This window comes from Myiozetetes cayanensis, unplaced genomic scaffold (genome assembly GCF_022539395.1).
Source record: "Myiozetetes cayanensis isolate MyiCay16 unplaced genomic scaffold, myiCay2020 scf2-11, whole genome shotgun sequence".
NCBI classification, from domain to species: Eukaryota; Metazoa; Chordata; class Aves; order Passeriformes; family Tyrannidae; genus Myiozetetes; species Myiozetetes cayanensis.
The window spans coordinates 16,842,837-16,860,992 of NW_026087411.1; the positions used below are offsets into that span (position 1 = coordinate 16,842,837).

General features: G+C 41.3%; 1 protein-coding gene across 1 annotated transcript in view; it reads right to left on the reverse strand.

The window, feature by feature from the left end:
* LIN9 (lin-9 DREAM MuvB core complex component) overlaps nucleotides 1-17,036 on the reverse strand; it is a 37,957-nt gene extending 20,921 nt beyond the window's left edge. Inside the window, exons 1-5 of the mRNA XM_050316236.1 lie at nucleotides 16,968-17,036; nucleotides 7,281-7,313; nucleotides 6,148-6,242; nucleotides 3,214-3,318; nucleotides 1,161-1,294 (exon numbers count right to left, since the gene is read on the reverse strand). Of these exons, the coding sequence (XP_050172193.1) occupies nucleotides 1,161-1,294; nucleotides 3,214-3,318; nucleotides 6,148-6,242; nucleotides 7,281-7,313; nucleotides 16,968-16,998 (398 nt within the window). The 5' untranslated portion in view covers nucleotides 16,999-17,036. The remainder of the gene's footprint in view (nucleotides 1-1,160; nucleotides 1,295-3,213; nucleotides 3,319-6,147; nucleotides 6,243-7,280; nucleotides 7,314-16,967) is intronic.
* Nucleotides 17,037-18,156: the final 1,120 nt, after the last annotated feature.

The window sequence follows — 18,156 nt, forward strand, 5'->3', positions numbered from 1 at the left end:
AGACAATTATTTAAGAATAAAGTAAAGTTCTCAGACTGTTGTAAAAATCGTAACTGAAAATGTCACATATTAAAATTACTACTAGAAATAAGTAAGGTTTGGTTTTTTTTTTTTTTTTCAAATAAGGAGGAAAAGCAGCACGTAAAGACTACTTCTTTCAAAGGAATTAAACTCTACGGATGATGAATTTAAAACTAACTAAAATGCACATGTATTTTTTCCACTTCTGATGAATATATGCCAAAATGTTTTTCTGTTGCTATGACTGCCTTCCCAGTTAAGGAAAACAGCTACAGCAATTGTGATTAAAATAGGAAGGAAAACCAGTAATTATTTTGTTTGTACATTCTGGAAAATAATGCTTGTTAACTCTGAAGCCATTCTTTAGAATATTAATTACTAGTATTTCATCCGTTAGTCAATCAGTGTAAATTTTAAGATTCCATTCACCAATAATGATTTTTACATTTCAGAATTTTTAGTTTTTCATGACTATGATAAATTAAAATGGTTCTTTTAAATTATTTACACCACTGTGCTAGTGCCCTTAAGGGAAAAAGTGCCAAAGATTCTGAGGCACAAATTGCAAAAACAGTCTAGGAAATACATTAGGAGATTGAAGAAGGATGCTGATATCTAGATAAAAGCTGAATAGTCACAGCCTGGAGCTCTGTTAGTGATCACAGTACAAACAAGATGATGGGGAAGAAATATCCAATATCAACATTTACCCCTTCTAGGGAAGTAGCACCTTATGAAGAAGTAGACACCTTCCTATCTCCCCTGTATAACACTGATTCAATGGTTCAAAGAAGTCTAAGTGTTCTGATAACTTCATGCTTCAGATGCTAAAAACATTATGAATAAAATCTTGTATCAGGTAGAGGCAGGTGTGACAAAGAAGAAAATTATATCCATGAAGGAAGGCTTTCCACAGATGACTTTCGAAAATTGGTAGTTCCAAAGAACTACCCAAATATGTTGCTCATGATAAAAAAGATTAAAAAAACCCAACACCAAAAAAATGAAATAATTTTCAGTAACTAATAATTTAGAATAAACTTTGGAGAACCTAACCAATACATGGAACTACACAGCTCAATTTCAGAAAATGACTTTTTTCTATACTAATAAGAGAGAATTATATAAAGCAGACATACTTATCTATATTTGAATAGAACCATTCATATATGCACCACTTGTGAGCTTTGGGAAGTTTGAGCAGGTTGCGAAGCCGTAAACCAATCTTCTGTGATACTTTCTTTTCTGGTGTTGACATTGTTGTACTAAACTTCTATGTAGGGAAAAAAAAAATGGAAACAGTTAAACACAGCCTAATATTTTTCAGTATTCAAACAATCGAGACACATTTTCTTGATACAAGTTTGCACATTAATAATTGCTACATTTTAATAGCACATACTATTTCATGACAATTTTTCTGTTGCAGATCTCTAACAACCCTTACTGCATTGAATCAGCAATGCAATTAAACAGAACAGACAGCAAACTTTAGCAGGATCAATACAATCGATGATCACTGTACAAGGCTCTTTTAACAGAAACATTTTCCAGCACTGAAAATTACATTATTGCTAACAATAGCATGGCACTAAAATACCTACAGACTTCAAAACCTTCAGGCACCACTGAACACTGTCTCAGGTGAGCATACATGATGTTGCTCAGATGCCAGCAACAGCAACTGCCTCATCTGCACTGGTGCTTCTACTCTTGTTCACTCTTCTTAAGCCGAGGATGAAGCTAGCACAGGAATGTAATTCAGCCAAAGCTTTGAGTGGAGTGTCTGCTTTTTAAAAAACTGCAAGAGAAACTAGCACGGACATAAGCAATCCAGTTTAAACTACACTTGGAAGCTATTTTATAGACTGCAGAAAAGACACTGTCTTAGATTGCATGCATAATACATAGGCCTGTGTTTAAACAAGACTACAGAAAAATAATCCTGTAATTTTGTTCCAGCAATGGTTGTCTTAACTGACAGAAAGAAAAACTTATTTGCAAAAAGCAACATCTTTTTGACACTATTAGTTTAACTGGGTCCCTATTCCAACATCAGTTGTTATTCTTCCCCAAACACTCAAAAATACTTTGGTCTTTAGTAGCAGCAATGATAGGATAAAGCATAAGGTAGGCACCTTGCTGGGTCCTGCTGCACTAGGTACAGGTTCCGTTTCTCCCACTGGAATTCCAGGAAACAAAGCCCAGTGAGACAGCAAGATCTGCGAACTACGGCAGCTGCAGTCCCTCGCAAATATTTATCCAGCAATCGTTGGATCTCCTGAACTAGGCATTTAAGCACAAACCAACTGGGTTTAGAACATTATCCAAGTCTTCCTATTCTTACAAAATCATGGTAATGAAGAGCAATGTCGTGGTCCTCCTCTATGACCAAATGGACCCAGCAAAATGGCGAGTGCTAAGCCTTCCCCATTCGACACTGCACACACAGTTCAGGAGGCAAATAAGACCAGTGTTCAAACGGTGCTTTATCAGTGAGGTGAATTCAGGCTCATAAGGTGATGGTACAGAAAAGTGATCTGGACGACAAAGGTACTACAGAGTAGATTCATTCAGACTAAGAGATGTTGCCCTGTCTAACGTGGCGAATAAAGGCTGAGAGAGATTACAGCTGTTCTTTCATGCTACATCAAGGAGGACACAATCAAGTGGAGGAGTAGCAAAACAAACTGTTTGAACTGGAGTACGTTATCATTACAGGATCCAGAAGGTATAGTGGTATAGATGGCCATAAATACACTTAGGCTACAAATCTAGAGCAAGTTCCTAACTGCAGGGATGCAGTTCTGTAGTAGCCTTCTAAATGATGTAGTGAGTGCAAAAAACCTAGTCAGCTTTTAACTGAAGGTGAATAAATTTATGTTGACTACAGGATAAGGTTTTTTGCAGGAGCATGGTGGGCAACCAGTCTGGAATCCTTTCTAGCTCTGCATGTTTATATCCAGGATCACAAAGAACAGGTACTCCCATAAACAAACTGAGGAAACCAGTTGTAAGGAAGAAAAATATTCATCTGTTTTGAATTGCAGCTTACTCCAAGCCACAGCTTTCCTCACAAGAACACTTATGAACCAAAAAAATAACTTGAAAAGCAAATCTATTCTAATTTTCAGCTAAGACAGATAGGCTTGTTCCCTTTTTTGGTAAAAATATCTCCATACATGTAGGTACCTGTGGAACCATCGCAACCTTCTGATTTCTTTTGGGTGACCTTGTGTTTATTTGTCTGTCATCTTCTTCGCAGAAGAGCCGACTCCGTTTTGAATTTCTGAAGGGCTGTATGTATCAAAATTAAGAATGAATTATAAGGAGAAAAACCTGATTTCTCTGTTCATGCACAGAATTCACAGTGAGGGAGACAAAATGCCATTTCTCTTGCCACCTATTGTTTTTTAAGGCACATGGTACACACTAAATAGTGCCTCCCAGCAGTTAGAGATCTCTGGATTGAGAGAAGGAGTTCAAGACTCCAGGTTTTCCAGTGCTAACTATAACCCATTACTATACTGTTGGCCCAGTTTCACAGAAGTATTTAGAACTTAACTCCCACTTGTTTCCATTAGAGTTAGGTGTCTAAACGCTTGTGTATCTAAGCTTACTTTGGCCATAAGTACATCTGTTTGTTCTAAATTTTGGGTCAAAACCACAGTTTATTCAAACAGTGAATTTGTTTTATATGTTCTAAGTAAAAACATTAGCTGCATATAACTTTTTGCAAGGATTTCTAATGACCCTAATAAAGTGATGTGAGTTTCTCGTGTTTTTAACTCATTGAAGGTGCCTACACTGCAAAATGTTAAGAAGCTGAAGTCTGAAGAAACTAAAGCTTGAATAAGTTATGTGAAAATATCAGAAAAGAGAAGAATTCAGAGTTTAAATTTTGCTAACTTAAATTAACTTGTGTGCTAAGATGTTACAACTCAGAGAGAATTAGAAGGCTGAGTGAAAACAAGAAACCATATTGTAAGTGTGCCATAAAAAATACGTTTAGTTATTCCTCAACGTTTAACCCTATGACAAAAAACTTGTGTCTTTAATGAGAACAAAAGAGTAACTGGCTCTTAATGCTAAGGGAAAGCAGCTTTTCCTTCCAGGACTTTGTGGCCCAGCACAGGACACAGCCACCACTGAACTGTGTCTCCTTTACAGAATCCCAAAACTGCACCCTGTGGCATTCCTTACACTTCAAACTACTTGCAAAGGTGACAAGTAAAGGCAGAACAAATGCAGATTTGACTTCTTTCAATACAGAGGGTGAAAGTGCTACAAATTTTTATGGGGTATGAAAACTGCAACACCAACAAGGTGAAGAATACTGATATAAGCCCCTCACAAGAGTCAGAAACAAAATAAATCAACAAAGTGAAATAAAACTTCACTATTAAGAAAGATACTTAATGAGTTTGTAACTAAATCATTATGATCTGGATAAAGCAAACTGTTTTACAACCCTCAACAGGAACTGCCAAATTCTATTCCAATAAACTATCCAAAACTGTGAGAATGTATCATCATTCTGGACTGTTTGTGCCTCACACAAGAGCAAAATAACAAGCCTGGCAAAGAGGCATCATCTACGTTAGCTAAATAGGTCAGGCATTTTTGGAAAGGTTTTTCAACCAACAAAACTCTGCAAAAATTGCAGCATTCAGGGAACTCAAACTACTCCATCACATCTCAGCAACGTGGGTCATTGCTAACACATCAGACTCTGCTCAAATCTTTCCCCACCTTTCTATAGAATACTGAGCTACATTCAGAGTTTGACTCCATATTTTTAATACCTACACACCTAAAGACTGACAAGGTTTTTATACAAATGTTATGGCTAGTGACTTTGGTTCCTTAGTACATGTGATAAGGCTTGTTTCTGTGAGGAGATGGGCGTTCCTGGGAAACAGCTGAAAACTGACACGAACTGCAGGAACTCAGGGCCATCTCAAAGTTCTGATCTGGCTGGAACTGCACTTTGTAGATCTTATGTTCTCCACCACAAACACATAGCAACACGTGTGCATATACCTGTGTGAGTCCCACCAAAATACACACCAGGGAGAAGATTACAGAACAAACTACATATGACAGATGTTAGTCACATCACTTAATGCACCACTAGATGCTACTCAGATATTTTGATTAGGTGCAGAGCAGGCAAGCATGACAGTTTTCAAATATGTTTCCCTTTAAATAAACAAACAGCTAAAAAAATTAATTTCAATAAAAACCAGGTGAGAGTTGGCAAGTTGGTCTCAAATACTGTAGTAGAAGGTGGTACCAGGAGTGCTGGGAATGATCTGAACAGCAATTGAGATGGTATTTCATATACTCTCCAGAGTGCAATAAAGCGAGCACACAGTGTTACACATGTAGACAAACCAGGTGCAATAAAGCTGGTGGCAAAACCAAACCAAAATCATTTAATTTTCTAAGGTAGAGGAAGTTGAGAATAGTCAAGAAAAGCTTGACTGTGATACAACAGGGAGAGAATATTTCAAAATATTTCAAGATGAGAGAGGAAAACTGTCAACCCAAACACCAGACATGTCCTTGGAAGCTGCAGGCTCATTTCATACCCCCACCTCAAGGCTGTTCTTTAATGTAAGGCCTCCTATGAGACTTCTGAGAAGACCACACACCTCACTGACATTCCTCTACCTTTATTAAAATCTGCTCCCCAGAAGGCACAATGATGGAAGTGCATCATGATGTTTCTCCTTCCTTTCCTTTATGTGTCAGTTCTCAGTCGTAATTAGAAGTGAGATATTTATTGAGATGCAAAAATAGTTGATCAGAATTGGTGATCCCTAAGCTCAAGGTGGTAGATACAGTACAAATACTTCACACAGCACTTGCTTTACAAAAAACACAGAGAAAATTATTACAAGCTGTCTTGAACAAGGTCAGCAATTTAATTTGTTCAATTATTCATTTACAAAATATGTTTGTCTCTCATATTCAAACTGTGCAGAGTGCTTGTGAAGGACATAGTTTAACACTTAGACATTATGAAACTATAAATCTCAGCCAAATTTTGCAATCCTTAAATTTCATTCACTCCATGACGGTATTTTACTAATTCTGAAGCTGCCCATTTTTACTTCTTACCATTTCCACTGCAGAACCAGCATTCTTGCTTTTCCAAATGTGCGTTTTCTGCAGAGAATTGTACTTTTCATTCCATGAACTTGATAAGCTTCCCTCTGTTGTGAAGAAAGTATGTCATTAATATATGTATACATGTGTAAGTTTCAACATAACCACTATCCAAAAGCTAGTATAACATCCACAAATAAAATATTTTTTTTTTACTTGCAACATCTTTGAATTCAATTACAATTGGATTTTAGATTTCAATATTTTCATTAAACTGTTCTGAACAATAATTAAAAAAAATCTGAAGGAGGTTTTCAGTACAAGGAGAAACATGAACAAAACATTTTTTACTTGTGACTATGTTTAGCTTTCTTGAAACCTCCTTTTCTGGAATCAGTTACTTCCACTATCAGGTTGACACACATTTAGACAGCTGTATTGTGGCTGTAACAAACCTGCAGAAGGTAAAGCTCTACAAGACCTAGTCACCTTCTGGTTCTAGAAATGTATGAAGTGGTTGCAGACCAACAAGTAAAACAATTTTTATTGCAACAAACCTATATTAGTTACAACATATTCAACAGACCATGCCTTCTTCCTTATGTAACAGAAGCCTTGTAAAACATAAAGAAGCTTCTATTATTGGGTAAACTATAAGTATTCAAAATTTGTATAAATGCTCCTGAAGACAATTTCAAATAAAAAAATATAAGCAGCAGCAGATTTTTGATTTAGCCTACAACTTGCTGACAAAGAACACAATGAAATTGTGAAATGCCTTCCTAATGTAAATTCTGTCACATGTACAGGTCTTGCTAAGAATCCTTCTCACATCTCGTCCTCAAGAGAGGAAAGATTATCCCAATCTTCTCATCAAACCTGACACCTTGGCAGCACTTATAAAGAAAAAAAACACATTTCAGGAATTGCATCCAGAAAAGCAGTGTCTAAATACACCACAACATATGTAGTTTCAACTGCCAAGGAGTATTAGTCTAGAGAACTAACAAATATCTGCAATAAACCAAATCATATTTCAACAAAAAACTTTCTTTGGTAGTATTTTCTTGCACTTTGTGAATGCAGAAACGAAGTACACCCGAAAGTCAGATTGGGTACAAGTAAATAACACATTAATTTCTTACCTTTCAAGCTCACAAGTGCTTTTGCTGAAGAACCTGCAATAGATCAAGAAGTCAACGTAAATCATCAGCTCTTTCAAGCCATACAACCTATGCAGAGTCTACATCATTCTTAATTAATTCTTAGGCAGAAAAGTGGAATTTATTAAATCTTCCACAGCTGTGAAAGTGAACCCAGTGCACCTTCCATGGCACTAAGTACAGCATTAAACGTTTACTATCAATAAATCTTGAAAGCATGTTCATGGTCTGTTTTTTTCTTTAGTTTCACATCAAGAAAACAACTTTGGATGTTAAGCACTTATATTTAACACAGCAAATTCTGAACAAGCTTTATGCCCACACTACATACCTCCATTTGGCTGCTTGCTTGCAGAAGTTACAAATACATTTTACAGCTGACAAGGAAACTAATGAACACTTTTCTTTTTTAATGATTTCTACCAATTCAAAGTTCTTCGATGCCCAAAATTTCCACAAAAGGAGTAGTTTATGCTCAGAAGGAGGAAGATGGATAGTTAGTTGCCCCCTGGTGGTACCACTTTATTCAGAAAAGCAGCAGATTCAGATCTCATAAATGCAGACAGGATCACTTGTTTGCTCAAAGTGTTCAAATGGTGTAATAAATACATCAGAATTTCACTGTTCCCCTTGCACTGCATCTCTAGGACCTCTGCAATGCTCCTGGGACAGGAAAAACAAACCTGGGCTTGACTACACTGACCATTCACGCCCTGGAATTTTCAAATCTCTCTCGAAGAAAGAGCTGTTTGAAACAGCTGCATTAGCAGAGGGGAAAGATATTTCTGCATGACAATGCAGTCACGCTTTTCCCTCAAGTCAACTTTATCTTTCCTGTTATGTTTCAGTATGGCAAACATTTTTTCCTCTCACTTTCTCCACTCCCTCTTTCGGCTTCTCTTTGAAACTGCTGTTCCAAGAACTTTCTGACTTCAAAGGTCCAGAAATTCCTTTTCTTGTGGTTGCCCTTTATCTAGCTCCTAACCCCACTAACCTCACAATGCCAGAGATACTTGCCTCTTAGAGGATCCCTTCCAGGGAATATCACAGAGCCAAAAGAAGAAATATTGTCCCTTTCTGGGGAAGTGAGCATTTTGGATTGGGTTGGACTGTTGAAGAGAATACAGGAGAAGCAATAGCAGGAAAAAAAAAAAAAAAACCAACCCTAGATTCCTTATTTCTTCATCATAGTATTTTGTTTGCTGCTATCTTATTATGCCATGTGTTAAGAAAAAGCAAACCACAAAGCAAACTTCAATTGAAAAAAGAAAGTTTCTTTTTTTTTTTTTTGAAAGATTAAAGAAGAGTTTAAGATATAAAATGGAACTAGTTTTGACTCCCTGGTGGTTTAAAGGGCCTCCACCTAAGTATCTCCCAAGATGTTCATATCTCCAGATAATACATCAAAACGAAGGTGACACACTTGGGCTATACTGTTGCCCTTCTTGCACATTTCTTTTCTGATGTATCCCCTTTGTTGGGCTGTAGACCTATCAGCCACAGGTATAGGAACATGCTTCTATGGTTATCTGATTCACAGTGAATTCAGCTCTTGAAACTAAGCTGTATGTTAAAGGTATCAGAAGATTTTTTTTTTTTAATTTCATGCTAAAAATCCAGTGCTGTACACCATGCTTGCACATGGGTACTCTGCTATCAACCAAGAATAAACAGCCCTGAACTGTAACAGTAACAACAGTAAAGAACTACTGTGTCCCCCAAATTTATATAGGGGATGGTGGGAAATGTGTGCAGAGATAAGTAATTATATGCAGTTTAAGAACATGGGAAAAGTACATGCCACTGGGGATAGAGAGTCAGGAGCAGGGTCATCAGGACTGTCCAATGAAGGAGACGCTGCCTTTCCAGAACAGATCACTGCTCTGAAAGATAAACTATATTTGTAAGACCAAACATACAGTCATTTCCCTCTTTTTCTCACTATCTTCCTCATGTGAATCAAGTTCAATCAATTCAGTCCAGGCTATGTCAACAATGCAAAAGAAAACATGCAGCAAAGCTTTGTTTGGGGGTGGTGTCAATCTCACAGCTGAAGTGCCTGAGATGCTTCGCTAACCCTCAGATGCTTCACCTGTGAGGCTGACGCTGGGCCAGCAGAGCAGGGCATGAGACCCCTGGCATCTGAAACAATATGTGAAGAGGTGATAACACAGAAGGTTATGTGCCACCTTAGAGCTTTATAAGATTACCACTCCAAAACAGCTTTAGTTGCCAAGGAGTTTTCCACATGTGATAGTTAATCTTCAACAGACATCAACAGACATGCTAGAACAGGGCTGCTCATCTGTTTTCACTTAACCTGCAATTAAAGTAATGTAACCAGGGCATATCTATTTAGGAATCCAAGTGTCCAGATAAGAAATTCCTGATCTATGGAAGTTCAAAAGTTAAACTAAGCTATTTTAATGTAAGAAGGTGCAGAAAATTAACACCAACACTTCTGTAGCTTAAAGCTTTAGAATACATCTAGGACATCAAAATGACAACGGGGAGGTCCAGAAGCTTAATTTTACCTGAAAGGCTTGGAATACAGTACATCTCCCTACTTTTTCCATTTGGTTTGGCAGTACTGTACATACTACCAGGGCCACAAAACCAGCAAGTAGGATGATAATCTAAGCAATACTGTGTTACAATTAAAAAACCAATGTTTAATACAGACAGAAGCATTTCAGAAACTATAAAAATTGTGAAGTGATGCAGTTTGTTATGTTTATTAAAACTATCCAACATTTTAGTTAAAATAAAGATTACATTTATAATATCTCAGTCTTACATTAAATGCCAGTAGTCATGTATACTCCTGTTCTGAATAACAAATATATAATCACAGGCAGTCTTTTTAACCTGCATTTTAATTATAAACAGAGATTAAATTAGAATACACACACACACACACTTGAATGTAAATACATATTATGACAGTGACACATATTTCATTTCCAGAAACACTTTGAAAAACAAATGGGTGGAAAGGAAGAAATCAGGCCTATGAATCACTTTAGGGTATTACAACCAAAATCTACTTCAAGCTCCTCCTGGTTCAAACGATCTTGGAGGTGACTTTCTTAACACTGAGAGTAAAAAACCCCTCAACCTAGGGAGGAAGTACGGCCAGCTCAGCACAGCAGTGGCTCGGGAATTAGTAGGCCTGTTTTCAGTAGGCTACACTGGCACACTGTGCCAATGCAAACTGTACAAATGGCTTAGTCTTGTCTTGGTACCTTACTGAGTATTGCTTGGCCTAAGCTGTTAGTAAATTAATTACCTGAATACAGTATTCACATTTGACTAAGTGAAAAATTAGGAAAGGATTCAGAAGAGATCTAAGAAAAAAATTCCAAGATCTAAAAACATGCTTTTTTGCAAGAAAGTTAAGACACTCTAACCTTGTTCTTCCCAAAGAAGGTCAAGAGTGGCACTGATCACAAGTATCCACAAAGAAGATAATTCGGACAGCTCTACACCCTACACGAAAGGCACAACTAGACTTATTTTTTTAAAAAATTACACTGGTTAAGTTCAGGTTAGCAATGAATGCAAAGTTTAACAGATGGTACATAACTATACCAAGAAAGGGCATGTTGAGCTCCCTATAATTCAAAATCCTAAACACCAAGTCCACATACATTTTTAACAAGAAAACTATAGCTAAAAAGGAAGCATGGAACTGGTGCACAGAAATTCCAAACAAGTATCATAGCATGCTTAATGAAGAATCTAAGATGATTATAATGGCCTTTCCTGGCCATTATAAACCCCCCAACGATTCTGTAAAATATGTGCACCACAGATGTGGTGCAATAAAAATAACTCTGCTAGATTATGAGGTATTAAATAGTATGATAACAGGAAGCTCATCAGTAAGTAAGAGTCAGGAACAAGTATATTTATGTGTTTTATAACGCTTGCAAGAAGTGTTTTTCAGGAAGTCCATGTAAAACCAAATTGGGGGGGAAAAAAAAAATCAACATTAAAATAATCCCAGCTTTGCCAGGCCTTGTGAGATTAGGGCCCTGTTTTCACACTTGGCTAGTCAGAAACCAGTGGCTTCAGCAGCAGCCAGCGTGGGTTCCTGAGGATGGACAGCTCCTCCAGTCCTGAACCACTGCTCCCTCCGAGCACACACAGTCACCAGGAATCCTTCCTCCAGCCCCAGCCTCCTTCTCCCAGTACAGGGGAGGACAAACAGAGCATTGCAATGAAGAGAACTTAAAAAAACCCTCTTCTAACTGCTCTAGAAGCCTTCTGAACAGATTATAACCAGATCTCTGATATTTTGCCCTCCAAAACGTATTTCTGATGTGGACATAGGCTTTGAGGCACGGAAGAAAAGCAGAAAAGCTTTTACCTTTTTCAAAGATTAAAGTCAGGTTTAAGTTTAAAAACAAGTACCTATTGCTGTTCATTTGAAAACACCATAACTGAACAACAGAGGAGTTCAACCACAATTCAATATGGGCAGTTGCAGATGCCCTGATGTAATTTTCAGTACTACCATGAAGCAAAGCAGCTTAAATACGGCTTCTCAACTGCTGATCTTAAAATCTAAACAGGAACACAGACAAACACATTACATTTTTGAAAACGTTTTCATATTTTTTAATAAGGAACTTGTAACAATTATTATAATTTTGATAATAAATGTTACAAGTAACCACAGGGATGTTCCATAGCTACTGATTTTACTAATGTGTGGGGACAAAGGGGCATATCTAAATCAATACAGAAAATTCTAGGATCCTGATAAGCAATTACATAATGTAAAGCCTTTCCTCTCCAGATCATTATGCTACTTTGTCTAAATTTGCACAGGTGAGCAGTTATTTTAACACTGATGGCATGACTACCTCAAAAACCTATGTAATTAAACTACACTGACAGCACTAAAAATGGTGTGACAGAGGAAACTCACAGAGAAGAAGGGAAAAACATGAGTCTTTATTATAGACTGAGTCATTAACCCTCCAAGAGATCATTCATCTACACAAGCACAGCACAAGCTGTTTCAAAAAAGGAAGCATCTCAAATGATTGGGCACTATAAGGATAGCTTATTCAGGAAAACTTAGAAAATAAAAAGCACACATCAGAGGGAAAAGGGGCTTTGGGGAGCTTTTAAAGCTTCCCTGAAAGTTTGTGTTTGTTGAAGAGGTAAATAAATGAATAATAACTTTTTGCTTCAAGCATGAGTCAGTATTTCCCTCACCTTATGACTCCACTAATACACTGACATATGTGTATTTCCAAATCCTGATTTAACAACTGGATGGAAGTAAATTTTTCAGCCACGCAAACCCTTCTACAGGACTTGTGCAGACGATAACCACAATACCAAAGCCCTCTTTTTGAAACACTGTGTTCTCATAAGGGACAATATGTTGATACCATGGTAACATACAATTTTAAAGGTATGCAGCACAAATAATCCTGTAAAGTATTAGTTGTGGGTGCTATATAGGAGCCACAAAACTAACCTGGAACCTTCTCCCAAATGCTGTGATCTCACACAGTTCTGCTGTCTTTTTGTCAAACATCCAGAGCACAGCAGTGCTAGGCTCATGGCCCCTTGGGACTGGAAAACCAAAGCAGTAAGAGGGTGTGCCATATCCTTCCTGCAGCTATCCAGGAATGCATCAGAACGTAGCCAGAGCACCTGGTTATGTAGGGGCAGGGTATGAACCACAGCATAATGTTGTGCTGGGGGTAAAGACAACAACTTCTGCATGAAGTGCCGCTCTTATGCTGCAGCCCCTGCCCATGGGATAAACGGCCATGCAGAAAGATCCTTATCCACTTCCCTTCTCTCCTAAAACACAAACCCCTAGAAACAGTAATCTCTTAGCAATACGTGGTATTTGGCAATATCCTACTGTTTGCAGTATTTGTACTGCAAAAGTTGAACACTTTGACACCCATCACCTCTGCAGTCTGGCTCCTTCCTCTGATTCACCCGTCAATCGCTGGTGTTTGCCCACACGCAGCGCAGACACGTTGTGCTCTGATGGTTCACTGCTGGCCCCGTGCTCCTGATCTCTGAGCTGGCTAAGAATCCTTTCACTTCTGTCAAAAATCTCACTTTTATAGAGCCGATTCCAGGTATCCTCCTCCCTCTACCAGCTCGTGCCAAAGGACACACCACGACGCAGCTTTGCCTGTGCTGTGCCTGCAGAGCTCTGCCTCCACTGGGACCAGGACAATCTTCCAGTCACATCTGCTTTATCAGAGCCCCCCCTCAGCTCCACTGCGTGAACTTTATAACCAAGTAATCCACAAATAAGATCGCTATTACGAGGAGGAAGAGATGGGGCAACATTATGTACACTCCAATACAATCAACTGTTTCCCTCTTCTGACACAGAGAGAAAAAGCCATCTGGTTTGCAGCAGTAAGGCTGCCCACCAATTACCTCCGCTGAAAAGTTACCAGGAGATAAGAACAGGGGAAAAAAAACGCATTGACTAAAATTAGTCACTCGTTGGGCACCAACCCAACAGTCTACAGAATCAAATTTTGTCTTCAAAATATGAACCCAGTTATTAGTATTGGAAGTACTTCTGCAATTGAGGCTTTTAATATTGTGGAATTTTTCAGGTAGAGGATTTGCCACCGATTTGTTCTTTCTTCACAGCACTCTGTTGCATCCTGAGTTACTACATCCCTCCTCCTTGGCAGCCCTACTAAGAAAAGGCCTCAACTACAAGAAACACATATAAAAATATGCACTGCCATCTTCATTTTTTATGCTGCCAGTGTGAACTTGGCAGTGTGCCTCTTACCATTTAAAAAGGTCAGAATATCAGCTTTAGAGAAGAATGGGACAACAGTAAAAGTCAAACACTTCGACACCCATCACCTCTGCAGTCTGGCAGAGACAACTGTGCATTACATTCATCTCCCTCCTCGGTTAAGGAACAGTCACCGCCCAGCTGCATTACAGAACCTGACAAGAGGGCAAGTAGGTGCTATTAAAATACTCTGGGACAAATTCCACTTCATCAGATATCCAATCTGAAAGTGAAACTGCGTGGTTCTCACCATAACAGCGAAATTTCAGTTTTCTTGTCGCTGAGTACACCGTGTTTGCTCATAATTCTTTTTACGTGAAAACTCAGTTATGGTCTACTATAAACTATGCTGGAGAAAATTCACAAGTATGATATATAAATCTGAAAGTCTGTTAGCCATGAACTATTCTAACTTTTTTAGGAACTTATTTTTACACCACTATAGAATACTTCAAAATCAATTTTGCAATGCTTACTGTTAGCATCCCAAACAAATTAAGGTACAGATTGAAGTTAGTGTTCAATCAGTCAGGACTAAGTTTACATCCTCATTTTGAGAATAGGACTGGAAATGAAAGAAGTATGTGTGGCAATAGTGTAATCTGAAAACATCCACATCACCAAAACTGGACAGAATAGGACTGGAAGCATGAGGCATTCTTTGAAACTTTCACATTCTAGCAGCTCACGACACTACAGAAAACATGAAGCTCCCTATTTGACGGAAAATATCCCCTATTTGCACCAAACTTAGGTAAATACAAACCTTAGGGTCAAGTCAACACAGCAGAAGCTTATTATCTTCACAAATACACACACTGTCTGCTTTACCTGCCAAGCGGAGACTGTACCAGTGATACTGCTGGCAAGGCTCTCCAGTACAGCCCAATCCTAAGGGAAACTGAGTCACACTGTTACAGGATCTACTATAGGTGAAGCAACAGACCTGTCAAATCTTCCTGGTGCCACTATAGGCAGAGACAAAAAAGTTATTTTTCATACTTCATGTTAACTTCTTGAAACGTGCAGTGGATAATGGGTGGAACAGTAACTTAAACACTGTTCATTCTAGAAAAGAAGGAAACTTCATTCAATAATCAACAAACTGCTGCTAATTACTAACTGTGGTCTTCTCAACTGGCCCTTGACTTGTATGCTGTACCACATTTACACTAAGCTGAGAGTGTCAGTTCTATCCTAATTTATCATGATGCTTCATAAATCTGTTCTGTTAACACAATGACACCAGCCACATGGGCACACTAACCAATTTTATTCCTGATAGTTGCTGGAGTTGTAACAAAGACACATACAGAGTAACCAGAAGGAAGATTTCCACTCTGAGTCACCCCCCTCTGAAAATCTTTGGATATGGATAAAGTTGGTATGTTCATGAACTTGCATGGTGATCCACAGAACAGTATCACCAAAAATTTGTCTACCCTGTTGTGTGCAGTTATTGAAGCTACAAATGCCCTAGTTTTCGCTTGGTATGAGTTGACCGTTTGTAAGAGTACATGTCAAGGTAGCGCATATACACATTTTACAGTGAATAATTTCCTCTTCTGTAACACTTAAGTGCCTTGTGCATGAATCCATATATGCAGCAACACATCTGGTTTTCACCTACACTAAGTTTTTATCTAATCCTCATGCTCGTTGAAAACAACATCCACACAAACCCTATGGAGGTGACAGAATCAATTAGGTTGGAAAACACCTCTGAGATCATCGAGTCCAACCTATGACTGAACACCACCATGTCAACTAGACCACGGCACCAAGTACCAAGTCCAGCATTTCCTTATACACCTCCAGAGATGGTGACTCCATCACCTTCCTGGGCAGCCCATTGTAGTGTCCAATCACCTCTTCAGTGAAGAAATTTCTCATAGTGTCCAACCTAAACCTCCCCTTGCACAGCTTGAGACAGTTGTCCTCTCTATCCTGTCGCTGGCTACCTGGGAGAAGAGACCGACTCCCACCTTGCCACCTTTCAGGTAGTTGTAGAGAACAATAAGGACTCCCCTGAGCCTCCTCTTCTCCAGGCTAAACACCCCCAGCTCTCTCAGCAGCTCCTCACAGAACTTGTGCTCCAGACCCTTCACCAGCTTTGCTGCCCTTCTCTGGACCTGCTCCAGCACTTCCATATCCTTCGTGAATTGAGGGGCCCAGAACCAGACACAGCACTCGAGGTGCAGATGTACAGATCTGCACCTATGAAAACAAGTGCCTATATACGGTCTCTTGCTATACAGCCAGCTTTTATGTGCTGACACACAACACAGGCTCTCCGAGTTCTTCCCTGCACATTTATCGGTGACCCCCAAACGCATGCCCTGACCCCCCGGCCCGCGGAGCCGCTCGCACCGTGCCCAGCACGGGCTATGAACACACGAGCCCTCCTTGCCCCCGAGGGCGACAGCAGGGGCAGGGGCGGGGGTCGCTCGCCCCTTCCCCGGGGCAGGACGCCCCTTCCCCCGCAGTGCCGCGACCCCCGCGGGCAGGGCGGGCTGTCACCGCGCCCCGCCCGGCTCCCGCTGCCCGCCCCGCACGCCCGGCAGGTGCCGCCCGGGCGGGGCGGGAGGCCCAGCCCCGGCACTCCCGGGGGCAGCGGGGGTCGCACCCTCGGGACGGAGCTCCCCGCCCGCCGCCCGGGCCGGGGCCTCGCCCGGGAGGGGCGGCGGCGGCGGCGGGGGGGCCGGGCCGGCCCGGTTGCCAGGGAGGAGGCTCGGGCTCCGGCCCCGCACGGCGCCCGCGAAGGAGAGGTGGGCAGGAGGAGGGCGGTCGGGCGGCGGGGGCGCGGCGCGGGCGTCCCGGCGGGGCACGGGGCGGCGGGAGCAGGGCTCGGTCCTACTCACTCTCGTCGGGCAGCTGATCCAGCTCCGCCATCTTGAACGAGCCGCGCCGCTTTTTCAAAGGCTGCCTGGCGCGGGAGCATTCTGGGGAGGAGACGGGGCCAGGCGCGCGGCGGGCGCGCGCGCGGGGCGGGGCGGGAGCGGGGCGGGCGGTGTGAGGAAAGGGCGGCGGGTGCCGCTCGTCCCGCGGCCCCAGCCCGGCGGTGCCTGGTGGGCAGGAAAGGGGAACTGAGGGGGAGACGGGGGAAAGGGGCACAGCGCTTGTCACAGGAACCGTGCTTTTACCCCTCTCCCCCCCGGGCCGCCTGGAGCCTGGCGGGAGTATCGTAGTTAAGGAGTTGGAACGGACCTTAAAGATCACCTGACCCCAGCCCCTCCTGCCATGGGCAAGGAGGGGCATCATCCGCTAGACCGGATTTCTCAGAGCCCCATCGAACCCGGCTTGAACGTTTCCAGGAATTGGGCATCCACAATCTCTCGGAGGAGCCTGTGCTAGTGTGTGTCGCCACCCTCACAGTAAAGAATTTCTTCCTAATATCTAATCTAAATTTCCCCTTTCAGTTTGTACCCATTACTCCTTGTCCTGTCACTAGAGTTCCTGACGAAGAGTCTCTCCAGCTTCCCTGTAGGCCCCCTTCAGATACTGGAAGGCCGCTACGAGGTCTTCACACCACCTTCTCTTCTCCAGGCTGAACAGCACCAACTTTCTTGTGGCCCTCCTCTGGACTTGCACCAGCAATTCCATGTTGGTCTTATGATGAAGGATGAAGGGGAATGGGTGACTGGCAGTTCAGGGAGGGTGGGGAGGTAGGCTGTCACGAAGGGTCACCCCGAAGTAGCCACGTTATCCACAGATCTTTAAGCAGTCCCTGTGTTATATCCATCTTCCTTCATTAATAACCTTTTGCTGAACTCTGCCTGTTTTCCTTGCCTCTGCTTTTCATAAACAACTGCAAAGGTGAGGCTCCGGGTGGAGTAAGGGATAACAAACCCAGCACAGCCAGCCCTGGCCCTGCCGTCACGGTCTGTGTCGCTCTTCCTCCTGGGAGGCAGCTGAAACGCTCACTGAGCCCAAGGCCTGAAGGTCAAGGTCTCACTTGTTCTCACCCAGTGCCAGGGAAAGCCAACAAACCCCTGACCGTGGGTGGCTGTTGCCCAACAAGCTCCTTGTCTTGGCCTGCCTTCTTATCTC